This window comes from Botryllus schlosseri, chromosome 16 (genome assembly GCF_051294905.1).
Source record: "Botryllus schlosseri isolate E-star chromosome 16, Bs_hap1, whole genome shotgun sequence".
NCBI classification, from domain to species: domain Eukaryota; kingdom Metazoa; phylum Chordata; class Ascidiacea; order Stolidobranchia; family Styelidae; genus Botryllus; species Botryllus schlosseri.
This window is the reverse complement of record NC_137251.1, coordinates 561598-575311: the sequence shown is the minus strand read 5'-3', so window position 1 is coordinate 575311 and position 13714 is coordinate 561598. Positions and strand designations below refer to the sequence as shown.

The following is a 13714-nucleotide window of genomic DNA, read 5'->3' as shown; positions in this document are numbered from 1 at the left end:
ATTTGATATGAACCGAACTTGATTTTTGGTGTATTTCTTTCTAATCAGCAATTGAATTCGATTTCAAAGTTTTTTCATTCTAATTCTAGTAATACTGGAAATTTCTAGTTTCCCGCCTGTGGACAATTTTGTGCTTACCTTTCTTCCACAAAATCCCGTCGTACAAGAACGAGAATTCCATCTCAGTTCGGTGTTCCAACGAGCCCCAGCCGGTGGGGGCGGTCACGTAAACGTACGACACGTGAAGAGGTACCGTGACAGTGAGAAGAGACTTGAGTGAATCGCGAACCTGGTCAAAAGTCAGGTCTAGTAAAACCAGTACATAGGGCATGACGCAATGATATTTTCCAGTAATGAAATGACACAATCCATGCCTATAAGAGTGAATTTATAGACGGTAATCATAGTTTCGATGCTATTTTACACATGGAAGGCTGTAAACCTCGAACCGAACCTGATAGTCTGGATCAACTTTGCCGTTGCAGTAATCCACCAGTTGGTGCATTTTGTAGTAAGCTTTGAATTTCCAAACGCAAGACTTCAAGTTGAGATACTTGTAGAGGTCGATGGTTTTGGGTTCTCTGACGCTGGGGTCCAGTTGGAAGGGTTTGTCGAAACCGGGGCCGAGAGACAGCTTGGAGTAATCTGTGGGTTCGATGAAGCCCAGGTCTGAAAGGCGAGCGCAAAGATTAATATTGTTCGATGCTTATGACCATCAGGAACTTCTATGTTTTCATGTACTCAAGTAGGTTTCGCATATACAAATGGTTTCTTCAAAAAACACAAATGTTCAACATCCATATTTTATTGCAGCTGTTACACTGTAAGGCTCACTTAAACGGTGCCCAGTAACTCAGCAATAGACATGTTTCAAGCGCTTCTTGAACAAAACTTCAATATACAATTGAATCTTATATCCATATTCCATATTGAAATAAACCCGCATATTTTCGGCCGACACTGGTCAGGGGCAGTCGTCAGCAACTAGTATGTCAAATATAAATTCATTATGAAATTTTTTGAAACTGAAAGTAGCCATCAAATTTTCGAAACTACTTGATTACAGTTCAGATCTTCATTTTATAATTCTAATTAAAGTAGTTTTGACATCTCTTGCAATTTCTGCAGCAACTTGTAATTAAGCGGAAATGTAAGGATTAATTCCAGCAACCCTGGCTACTTTGAGCACTCACATTTTCCAAGTTTGTGATCTTTCGCGTCTTCCGCCAACTCCAGATCTGTGGGGTTGATGTGGATTGTACGTGAATTGTACATCATGTTGGAGCAGAGATGTTGCTGGCGATCGACGGAACGAGACAGGAGCAGTTTCAAATTGTTGAACGGCATCGTGGAGATCAGAGGAAGGCGGCCATCTTGATGAGGGATCTCAACCTGCGTAAGTAGCATTGAGTGAGTAAGGCAAAATCAAGTATTACGCTTCAAGTTGAAGAGACTTTTCTGAGTACATAACTTCAATATACATTATAATAATATATTCATTACATAGATGTATTCAAACCCAAAGCTTTCCGAGCTGACACTCTTAAGGAGCAATTATCAGTAATTGATGAATTTCAAAAACTTCCATCCAACCGAAATGCGTGCTTCCACTCAATATGATGTGATAACAGTATGGATGATGCGCAAAGCTCAAATATGTGCCCAAGTGTGTGACCACAAAGAAAATATTGAATCACATTGAAGATAATTTGATCTTTTTCCCACCATACACATTTCCTTGCTTTATGTGACAAAGCAGCAAGATCATAGTTACAAAACTGGAATATTTTCAGATTTCTAAATTAGATTAGAAATACAATTAAATTGAATGAAATTCCGATTAGAAAGAAACCACGGCTCATACTCATAAGCAAACATTAGCATTGTAGCATTGTAGCATATAGCATTTTAAGGAAAACGACAAATTAGATCGAATTGAAACATGACACAGCATAACAGCAGTTCACAAATTAGACTAGGATTAGATTATTAGAATATTTCAAAGCTCACCGATATCTGCAGAGAGTCTGCGTGTTCGTCTGCGCCCGGTTGTATATAGTCCAACTTAGCGATAAAACTCTGCGCCTGGAACCCTATCTCCGAGCCGGACATGATGGGGTTGTGGCAAAGTCCGCTGTCCGTGCCAATCGTCGCTACGTTGCTGCGTAGTGGAGTCCCGCCTGTTGCTGTAGTACTGTCCACGGCTTGAGCCACGCAACGGACATGGAATCTGTCGAAAAAGTTTGAGATGGATATTCAAAATTTCCAGAAGACGTGATGAGAGTACTTTTACGGAGCACTGAAATAGGTTTTGCAGTAAACTAGTTCCACTTTTGGTTAATATCTTTTAGATTAGGCTAGTTACTTTCGAGGCTTTTGATTTTACGAGTGAAATCGTCATACTAACTGGGCGATATAGTGCCTCTACCATGGTAACCGTAAGGGTAACGAAAGTGTGAAATTTTTATACCGACTGGGCAAAATATCATAGTAAATGAATTTATTTTCAAAAATTGGATCTATTTGTAATGTTTTTAATCATATTCTGCTTTATTCTTTGTAGTTCCACTCAAAGTAGTTTAGGTACGTCTTGGAAAGTAGCTACTTCTACTCGTGCTTGTGTCGAAATGTAAGGCGTTACTTCTGCCAGAGTACCAACAATGGTTGCTTTGACATCCTCTGGCTAAAAGTGGAACAAGTACCTTCTGTTGAAGTAAATCCCATCCAGGACTTTGGTGTTGACGCTTGTGAAGGGTGTGTCGTCAACAACTCTCTCGAAAGGCTGATTTCCTCCCCCGTTAAAATTGGACGGCATAGCAACCTGATTGAAAATTCAAAATACAATCAGTTAAAATTGAAAATAGTAAAATATATGGAACCGGAAAAATTCAAAGTTACAAAAATTTAAAATAAAAAAAATAAAAAATAGTAACAGACGAAACACAAACCTCCCAACTGAATTTAATGGCGGTCGCATTAATTCCGGCTTCTTCGCACAAATTGCGCGTGTCTGCGTATTCTGGATATCTGGGGTCGCACGGGGTGACGCACACAAGAGGGTAGCCCGGAGGGGGGTCGATTTCGAGACCAACTTTCACTTCGTCGTAATGCAACAGAGAAACCTGAAAAGGGGTGAGTTTAGGAAATAAGCGAGGATTTCTATTTAAAAAATGGATTTGACAATTTTCGCCAGAACAGGATTGTATACGAATTTAAGATTAGTTTGAAATAGGTATGGTCAAAAAAAAACTGAATTAACTTTATTGTTTGCATACTCACCACAACCGGGGTGCTGGGTAAGACCAAACTGCCTGCAGCATTCTTGTCCAAGACAGTCACAGTAGCTTGCGATATCGGCCCCAGTTCTGCGTTGACTGGGTCGTCGGGACCCAAAACGAGGAGGAACGTTTCATGCCACTCTGTGTCATCGTTTGGGAGTATGTTTACCTGAGAATGCAGCAATGTATTAATTGTATTAATCATCGGAACATATATTTCTATCATATACTATCATATCATAGATCATATCATACTCATGTATTTTCACATGTTACTGAATCAGGGTAGATTGATTTACCGTGAATATGACTTCCGTGTCACCAGGGTTGAATCTCAGCAAGGAGCTCTTCGGTTGGTAGTCGCGGCCTGAAGTTGCGGAGCCATCTCTCGTACTGCATCGAACCTGGGAGACAGAGCCACTGGTTTTTGCTTCTCAAAATTAGATTATAACTATAGCTACACAATTGTTTTTCGGATTAGATTAGTATTAGCATGACTGAATTCGAAAAAAAAGTATTAATTGAAGTGAATTTTGAATTGGAAACAAATACATCAAAATATCAAATCAGACTTCGTTCTTATGGGATGAGAATAGCAAATGTCTGTACAGCAAGCTTGGCTCGTTTCGCGCGACACAGTCCTTCTGTAGAATTTTCGGGAAAACTAGAAATGAGGTTGGAATTGAAATGATAGCATAAAAACATTTCACAAATTAGATTACCAGGATTTTGCTCGAATCCATCTAATTTAACAACAAGAATTATCTAGCTAAAAATGAAAATCAAACAATCCGAACCTTGCTAACTTCCGACGTGTCTCCAGACCTGACCACTCTCACAGACAGTTGTCGCGTCTGTTCGTCTGCGTCTGGCTCGCGGATCGAGAATTCCCTACCTTCGAACTGCAGTGTAGGAGCTGAAAACAAAACAGCTGCAATGACGAACCGTGAAAATACGTAAAATTTTATAAAAACAATCTTAATTCAAAGTCCAGGTTGTACTGATTCGGAAAATAGGAAATAAAATCTGATCAGGGCACAGTAATGCGCATAAAATAACCCGCAGAGTCTTAAATCTGAATCTCACTCTGAATATTATGTGTCAAAATGTGCAACTAGAACTAGAAGTAGAACTATTCAAAAATCAGAAGTTAGTTAACTACATTAGTAGTTTGTACAAGTCTACCGTGTATTCAAGCTTTGACAACTTGAGTTACGAATCTATCAGTGGATTAGCAATCTCTAGGAGTACCCACCGTCTTCCTCATTGGTGATTGTGATTTCCACGATTCTGTTGGACCCCACTTGTGCCCCGTACCAGCGACTGCCGATTGCACTTCCGAGTCTGACCGTGAATCTTTCGTTGGACTCGTGACTCGAGTCGTCCACGATGCTCACGTTGCAATTCGCGATCTGTTAGACAATATTGTGATTACTCATAACAGAATTTTCATCACAGTCTATATATTTCTATTGTTCACAGCAGGATTGCCCAACTAGAAAATCTTCAGTTTTTCAAAATCAGAATCGAATGCGAATGATAGTTATAGATTATTTTTAGAATTGGAATCACGGAATAGGCAAAAACTTGGAAATCGAATGAGATTCCGTATTGGAAAGAGATTAAAAAAAATCAGAGTTGTGAATTGTGACAGAATTGCGTGTAACCAAAAATTTAAAACACCTTCTGTCCAGGTTGGAAAACAATTCTCGACATCTCAGTGTTTGCTCGTTCCACGAAATCATCGTCCACTTCTGCCGAGTCGCGTCTCGTGTAGCATATAACGGAAGAAGAACTGCTGACGTCACCTTCTCGATGAATCGCCAGTGCCACGAACCTGTCCGATTCCTTCACTTCTACCGATGTCTCCAGGAATTGCATTGTGGGAACTGTATTCACAAGAGTCGTATTTAGAGCGACACACAATGATTCGAGTAATCGATTCTGAGTTGAATATTAATTCTAATAATTCAAGTCGAGTAAGGACCGATGATTTTTCGAGTAATTAAATAATACGCTCCATGTCACTGAGACCTAATATAGCAACAAGAACATAGTTTTGATACTATTTGCCATTGTGGAAAACGGAACCGATATGGTGAATATAATTGGCGCATGCAACTTACTGTCGTCCAGAGTATCGTTAATTGTGACCACCGCCACGTGAGGAGTGACCAGTTTTGCTCTCAGCACGGACGTCAAATAGACCTGGAACGTTTCGTTTCCTTCCACGGTAGGCGACTGAGAATCGTCCAAGATAGTCATGGTGCAGATCTGGAATATCAAAATTGCTTTTTCATACACAGCAACATTGGAAGACACTCTTGGAGGCACAGAACTTGAATACAATATTGAAAATATATTCATATTGAAATAACATTGAATATTTTCGGCTGACACTCCTCAAGGGTAGGGTGTCAGTCGAAAATTTGATTATGAATATATTATTCATTTGTAGACCAAGCGACATTGCAAGCGAATGAATATCTTACTTTTGAAGTCTCCCCGCTTCTGAACGTGACCTTGTTGGAGCTTTGCACAAAATCTTCACCGGGAATGGCGGAAACCGGACTCATGGCTCTCGTGGCACACCACACGTCGGTAGACTGACTCAAATCCGAGCCGGCTCTGATCACCTGATCAACAAACATCGGAAATGTATCTGAGAACTTTGCAGCCAAGTATATATTTCGGCTGTTACGAGTGAACTAGATTTATTATTTACCATTTCAAACATATCTGTGAATTGCCGTATAACAGATTCAACATGCAAATAGTGATCACTCGATTACCTTGTATCCTATTCTCAACACTGATACCATACTCAATCCAGACTTTACTTCCAATATTATATGTTTGCTCTGTTACTATAAGTCACCTTGAATTACCTAAAAGCACTATGCATATAGAGACAATGTATAGTATCTATCATTTCCGTATGATAAAGAATACGGTGTTTGTATTTTTTCTGTAATATCATTGTTGCTGAGTGTGAGTTATATGTATTTAAGTTGGATGACAAAATAAAATTATCTCATCCTATATTAACACTGATGCCATACTTAGTCCAGAATTTACTTTCAATTTTATACATTTGCTGCTATAAGTTGCATCATATTACTATTCATGTACAAACAGTGTACTTTTTTGATTAGTTGTCATAAGATTCATCGAGTACTGAATGCAATAATTCGGACTTGGTAGTGAGAAATGATTTTATCGAGTATAAAAATGATAAGCTCCATGATACTAAGAGAATTATCCACGAGAATTATATTTTCGATAGTATTTTACTCTGTGGAAAATCAAAACCTCGATTGGCCCCACCGCACATACAAAACGTGTAGTATAAACTTACTCACGTTACTGGAAATGACATATTTATGAATATCTATGGTAAAAAAAATACCAAATTATCTTATAGTGATGTAGAAATGGGATTATGCTCTTTGTGGTGCATAAAGGGTACGTATACAACTTACGGTAACATCCACGGTTTCTTGACTTTCCGAAAACTCGTAATGATTGTTAGAGAAGAACACAGTCGGTGCGTCGTTGGGCCCTGCGATCGTGACTTTGACCTGGCCAAAAACGCGGGTTTCACATAAAACTGCGTATAAAATCGAACTGCACGTTTATATACCTGAGAAAGTTCGCCGACTTGCGAGCCTGTTGCCGGGTTGCTCAGTTTCACACGGAACGTTTCATCTTCCTCGTACCGACTGTCGTCGACGAGTGTGATGTCACAGGTTGCCGTTCTAACCCCTGTCGGATAAAATTATAATTATAGCTGCACAGTTTGTTTTCAAATTAGATTACAGATCACCCTCAGAAGCATGAGAATGACATATGTTTGCACGTCGAGTTCGGCTTGTTTCGAAAGGTACAGTTCTCCTGTTGTATTTTCAGGAAAACCATAAATGAGATTAGAATTAGATTAACCGCAATTCCTTTCATCACTCAGCTTATACAACTAGAATTATTATCAAGAATCCATAGTGAAACCAGAGAATAGAATTGTAGCTAAGTAAGAAACGCACCGGGTTCAAACACGACAACACTCCGTTCGCTGTTTCTGTCTCGGCTCCGAAAATCGGATCCAGATCTGAGTCTTCCGGATTGCGTCGATCCGGTCGCCGTTTCTGATTCCGTGTAACACACGACCGACACTTTCTTCTTGATATCGCCTGGAATGCAAGAAATCACTTTGAGAGACTTATTCATTCAGAATGAGACAGACTTGTAGAAACTTTCGACTACTTAGTTCACGGTCAACTAACTACTGCTTTTTGAGTAGTTCTAGTTCTTGTCGCGGATTTTGAAAAGTGATTGGTTGCAGTTCTGATTCTATGGATGCGAGTTTTGAAAAGTGATTCGCTCTAGTTTTCAGATTCTGCAGTTCCGAGTTTTGAAAAGTGAGTTGTTCTAATTTTATAGTTGAAAATTTTGAAAAGTGAGTAGTTCTGGTTGTACAATGTACAATTATGAGTTTTTGAAAAGTACGTAGATGTGGTTAAAGTTGTGCTTTTTTTAAAATCCAGCAGTTCTACTTCTGTAATTGTGAGTTTTGAAAGCCCAGTAGTTCTAGTGCTAGTTGGAAATCCAGTAATTTTTGACATGTGTGAAACGAGAATCAACGAAATCCAACCTGATCGTCGAATAGTGAGGAAAAAAGAGGCGTCGTTTTCCTGGACGGTTCTCTCGGTTTCGTCAAACTGTAAGGTCGGTTCGTCCTCGGAGTCGTCAATGGTGACCGTTGTCTCCGTAATGGAGCCTTCAGGAAATATAATTATGGTTATGGCGAGTATTTTTTGTCATATAAATCCAAAATTTGAACGCAATAATTGAAATTTTTGACAACTTTTGACATTGAAATGTCGACGTATGATTTCATTTTCAATTTCACCTCGTAAACAATGTTGCCAGTTTTTGACCCAACGCAATGATTTTAACTAATTTTGACTTTTTTAAAAAAGTCGAAAAAATAATCGCCCCATGATGACTTCTCAGTACGGGCCGAATGCTCACCGAGGAGGGCGTAGTTTGGCATTGCGAGTTGCACGGTAAACGTTTCCTGGCCTTCGAAAACCTCGTCGTCCTCAATCTCGATCGAACATACTTTCTCTTCTTCGTGCTCGTCAAATTGAACCTGAAAAGGAGATATGTTATCTCATTTTGCTTCCTCACCATAGTAATCATAGTTGGGCAACTGGAAAAGTAGCACAAGCAGGAAGAACCATCTTGCTTGCTCCAAAAATTAGTTCGTTAATGCTTCCAAGTTCTCTCACCTGCCCCGCATGCGTCACATAATCATGTAGTCCTGGCTCCGTGGAAACAATATCAGTGGCCGTTCCTGCTTCAGTCCTACACAACACGATCGCGTAATTCAGGTTGCCATGACGTCTCACGAGTACATCGATTTTCCCAGCACCCTCTTTCACCTAAATTGGAATCTCACTTCATTAAACACTGTCGCTTCAATTGGCTGGACATAATTCGATAATATACTTTTTGGGGTCAAAAGTAAAACAATACCCTACCGTATAGTTGCTTCGATCGAATGAGAAAACGCTCCATCTGATCCGGAACAGATTCCCGGTGACGACGTTCGGCAAAGAATCTCTCACGTTGAACATAAACGAATCCATCGTCTCACCGACTGATGCGTCAGCAAGAACGTACCTGATCACGCCGGAATTGATATCACCTGAAATATGGAATCAGTCGATCAATTCCAATTCAGGATTTGAGCCAAACATATATCACATTTATGACCAAATACCGATAAAACCGAGAGGAATAAATTGCAGCTTTTTTGACTTATACACTGTACATAGTAATCAGTCTCGCTCTTATCAAGATATCGTCAATGGTTTATCAAATAGATTTCAAAACAATCTTACTTTGCGTGAATGACTTGAGAGCCACTCCGGGCTGAGCATTGGATTCGATATGACCGTGTCTCGGGTCAGACGTGATTGTGTAAGTGATTTGTTTCGCGCCAGTGTCAGGGTCCTCGGTCAACAAATTCCTCTTTGCAATGATTCCCATCGCCTGAAATGAATGACAAACGTCAGAGTCAATTTCAATCTATGTAGCACCAGAATGACATGATATACGGGCAACAACAGTTGTTAATCAAATAAGCCCTTCTTTTTGTTATGTGATCAAAGCAGTAGCACTTAAATGAAGATCTTATTATCAGAGCTGGGCAAAATAGACGGCCAGGGTGATTCGATTATGAATCTACTATCAAGCTTCGGGTCAAATATTCTAGTTTCAATCATTATGACATCCCCAAGGTATGAATGATATGGAAAGTTCAATTATCCCGCAAAGAATATAATGCCAATGACTTCGTAGCTATATCATTTCCACTAATGTAGCTTTTTACTATTCATGTTCAGTATGCTGCCCAATCGGGGTTTCCAGCCTTCCAAAGTGTAAAATAGTATCGAAACTATAATTCCCGTTGGTAAATTAAAGTCTTAGTGGCAAGGATTGTATGATTTCAGTACTTGAAATAATCGTCTCACACCATTTGACTGGAATCATGAGATTAAATACCAAGATTGGAGTATACACAATACATATTATCACGAAACGGTAAATCACAAACCAAACATACCGACATGAGTTAATGGCGTGCTATCAGCCCCACTAGAACCTAGTAAGCTTTCGACATAGCATTAATCAAAAGCCAAGTGACAGCTATTGATAGAAACCAGCCGTCATTCAAAATGGGAGCAAATTGTCACGACATAGGCTTGACAATATTGATATCTGCATTGCTGTAGTTAAGAATTGCACATGTAACAAGTCAGCACACACCAAGAGTAAGAAAACGTGTTTGCTGATTAGAGTGTCAAGATGTCACTAAGAATAGGATTAATAGGATTAATGGATTCTTGATACTCTGCAGAGTGGTTCTGGTTCTGCTCATATTAGATACAGAGTGATGATGCTTGTCAAAAACATGTCAACATGATGGTATCATAATCATCTGTTGGAGATACAGAAATTCAGTACACAGTAAAATAATATATTGATATTGAAATAAACACGAATATTTTCAGCTGACACTCGTTAAGGGTAGTCGTTAGCAACTAGTAGAGAATTAAAAGTGAAACTGTATAATATACCTTATTGTCCATGTATTCCAGATGGTGCAATCCTTGATTGGTGACTAGACGAGGCGTGCCGTCATCGACCGGTAGAACGTCAATGTGGAATGCCTGAAATAGATGTTTGAAAATCAGCCTGAAGAGAGAGAAAAGAGAGAATCGCTACCTGGCTCGAAGTTGTGGTGACCAGCTCGCCTTCTTCTGTGATGCGGAACTGTTTGTTTGTACCATCCTCGACCACAAACATGAACCTGACAACAACAACAACAATAAACCAAACAGTCTAATTAGCAGTAAATAGTACAGAATTGCCACGAACATTATGTATATCAGAAATCGCATCACAAAATTTGGAAATTTTCTAGCTTTCTGACACTATAATCAACCTTCAACACAAAAATTATCTACATTGGGACGAACCTATCTTCCACCGAATTACTGCCGTCGTGATTGTAACTGATGCGGCTTTGGTAAATGTCCGCCATGCTGAAGCCGGTCACAGCGATGTAACGTCCACGGTTGTTGGTCTTCTCGATGTTACCGTGCAGCGGAGATTGTAGAATCACGAATGTGATCAGTTCGTCCTATAAAATGACTCCGAGGGATTAGATTAAACGAACTACCCATGGTCTCTCGAATAATGTCTTTAATACAATGTACAACTTGTATTATAGGCCTATTCTTTATTGTCACATATAAGATGCATATTTAAACTTCAAACATCATTCATACTGCAATATGCCTACTCAACACTAGACTCAAGCCTAATATTAAATTTTTAATCGAATCACTCAGATATTCAGAGGTTAGTTGAGCATTGACTTATGGTTCACGGCGGTTTGCAAAAGATCAAACAAAAGAAGACAGGTGATTTAAAAGAGGCAGTGAGATTATCCTCACATGATGTCATAACCACATAAAGCGGGTAACTGGTAGGGAAGCAGTTTGACTAGATAGAAACACAATGAGCATCCATTAATCCTCAGACAATAGTGGGTAGTTTAACAGGGGAAACCGAAGTCTGGAGTGAAAGCTTGGAAATTTACTACCAGTCGTAAATGGGCTGTTTTATTGAATCACACAGTGATAGCTCTCAGTGAAAGCAATCTAAGACCTCACATTGGATTGAAACGAATTCGAATAACCGAGCTTCGAGTAGGCAAAGGTGGTCAAAATAATCATCCTTAGTACTCAAGTAGAAGTAACGCCATAATTTTTAGTCAAGTACAATTACAGATTACAAAAGTATGATAGGCATAATTTTTCCTAAAAAGCTGAAAACTTAATTTGAATACAAGTAATAGAAGTTTCCAAGTAAGTATTCTAGGCCTATTTTTGTATAAAAAGTTATTCGGTAGTTTATGAGCATGAAACAACCCAAAGAGAGATTGGACTAAAGCGATGACCATTTTTCTCACTCATTGGCTTCTGAAATTTTGGGGGTAAACAAACCGCCCAAAAAAATTGAAAGGGTCCGCGCTCAAAGCAGTTTTCAGAACCCTCGATTTAAAGGAAGGAATGGTCCGTTTCATGTTTAAAGCAAGCGACGACAGAATGGTCGTATAATTGTTACGCGTCAATTCTTAATAATACGAAACGGAACTCACGCTCGTGTCTGCGTCGGTGGCCTTCAATTCGAACTCGGTGATGATTTTTCGAACCCCTTCCTGTACCCGAATGCCGCTGTTCTGCAGAACGGGCAAGGAATTGTCGACAGCCAACACGGTGATTGCGAACTCGCCCACAATCTGTAAAGATAAAAGCCATGTAACTTTTCCATACTTTTTACAAAACTCTGACGTTCGCTGCGTCGAGGTCGAGTTTTTGATGGCATTTTAATACCTTTTTTTTAGAAAAAGAGGGCAAATTCGCAAAAAAGGAGTACATTTAGGGGTCCTCCGAGGACACTTTCAATTTATTAAAAAAAAAGGACAAATCATATTAAATGAGGACGCATGGTAACACTACTGATATGACTTCAAAATTAGTGGCACTGGAATAGCGGAAGCTTAATACTTTATTCAGAATCGAATCACTCATCTACTCCCATTTGCCCAGACCTAATTTAGACAGAAGAAAAAGTTCTGTATTTGGATTTGAAAATATCAAATCCGCTCATTTCTGGTCACGTAAGTCGCAATCAATGGGAATTATTGTTACCTCACCGCTTAATCACGGATATAACAGATTAGAAAAAGGCGCCGAGTCGCAAACAACCTCGAGACGCGATAGCTGTGTTGACATTCACCATTTACCATTCAATATTTGGGGTAGCCCCCACACCGGCAATCCCGCGACCTACATTCACGCAAAACAAACACGGCCCAATCATTTCCGCGCGTGTCGAGTCTAGAACGAGCCGATAAGACAACGTTTTAAATGCAGCTGAATGCTAAAATATGAGTTCGTTCTTTGTTGCCCTCGTTAACTAGCCGTTTAGGCTCCATGCTATCTTTTCATTTGATCGCATTTTTGTGGCGTTCCGAAAGGACGCATGCTAATAATAAACTGGACAATACAGTCATATTCATACGATTGTTGATGCAATATTCTTTCCAATTCTGTTTAGTAAGTTGTTGTAGACGTTTACCCCTGAAAAGTGTCAGCCGCAAATATACCGAATTTATTCTGAAGAGCTTCTTGGAGGTACAGAACTTCAACATGCAATTGCATAGTATATTCATATTTTGAACTCGCATATTTTGAATTATATACTATTCAATATAATTTAGTCAATATACTATCCAATTGTATATCGAAGTTCTGTACCTCACAAGAGACTCTTCATACTGAAATAAACACAAATAATTTAGCCTGCCGCTCGTCGGGGGTAATCGTCAGCTACTAACTACAACCAATTGAAACTAACATTGTATATCAACAATTGTATCACTAACAATAAATATAAACTGGAAGAATTAATATGTACGTTCGTGACTCACCGCGGCGAAGAAAATATTCCGTAAAAGACGCATTTTAAACGCACAGTGGTATCCGTTCAATTATACTATCAGTCGATGACTTCATGATTCACAGCTGCTTCATGCTGAGACCCCTTACTCGCTGGGCTATATACTATTGAATAGTAGAGCTTCTTGGAGGTACAGAACTTCAATATACAATTAAACAGTATATTCATATTGAAATGAACCCGAATATTTTCGGCTGACACTTGTCAGGGGTAATCGTCAGCAACTAGTAGAGAATTGAATAGTACATTAATGTTGAGATAAGCGCGAATATTTTATGCTTGTAATCGTCAGGGGTATAATCGTCAGCAACTAGTGGAGAATTCAAAAGAACATTGTATGT

At 39.3% G+C, this 13714-nt stretch overlaps 2 protein-coding genes across 2 annotated transcripts in view; one reads left to right on the top strand and one right to left on the bottom strand.

The window, feature by feature from the left end:
* Positions 1-13714, top strand: part of LOC145458499 (uncharacterized) — a 178619-nt gene that overhangs the window by 55723 nt on the left and 109182 nt on the right. The window lies entirely within an intron of this gene.
* The window catches only part of LOC145458497 (extracellular matrix organizing protein FRAS1-like), a 73345-nt gene that overhangs the window by 6941 nt on the left and 52690 nt on the right, over positions 1-13714 (bottom strand). Inside the window, exons 48-72 of the mRNA XM_080336875.1 lie at positions 12010-12150; positions 10823-10986; positions 10569-10653; positions 10421-10513; positions 9182-9332; positions 8819-8985; positions 8567-8719; positions 8307-8427; positions 7927-8052; positions 7319-7465; positions 6922-7043; positions 6761-6859; positions 5771-5914; positions 5405-5552; positions 4962-5167; positions 4534-4690; positions 4076-4194; positions 3578-3682; positions 3280-3447; positions 2949-3122; positions 2703-2821; positions 2011-2230; positions 1194-1392; positions 455-669; positions 139-289 (exon numbers count right to left, since the gene is read on the bottom strand). Of these exons, the coding sequence (XP_080193001.1) occupies positions 139-289; positions 455-669; positions 1194-1392; positions 2011-2230; positions 2703-2821; positions 2949-3122; positions 3280-3447; positions 3578-3682; positions 4076-4194; positions 4534-4690; positions 4962-5167; positions 5405-5552; positions 5771-5914; positions 6761-6859; positions 6922-7043; positions 7319-7465; positions 7927-8052; positions 8307-8427; positions 8567-8719; positions 8819-8985; positions 9182-9332; positions 10421-10513; positions 10569-10653; positions 10823-10986; positions 12010-12150 (3694 nt within the window). The remainder of the gene's footprint in view (positions 1-138; positions 290-454; positions 670-1193; positions 1393-2010; positions 2231-2702; positions 2822-2948; positions 3123-3279; positions 3448-3577; positions 3683-4075; positions 4195-4533; positions 4691-4961; positions 5168-5404; positions 5553-5770; positions 5915-6760; positions 6860-6921; positions 7044-7318; positions 7466-7926; positions 8053-8306; positions 8428-8566; positions 8720-8818; positions 8986-9181; positions 9333-10420; positions 10514-10568; positions 10654-10822; positions 10987-12009; positions 12151-13714) is intronic.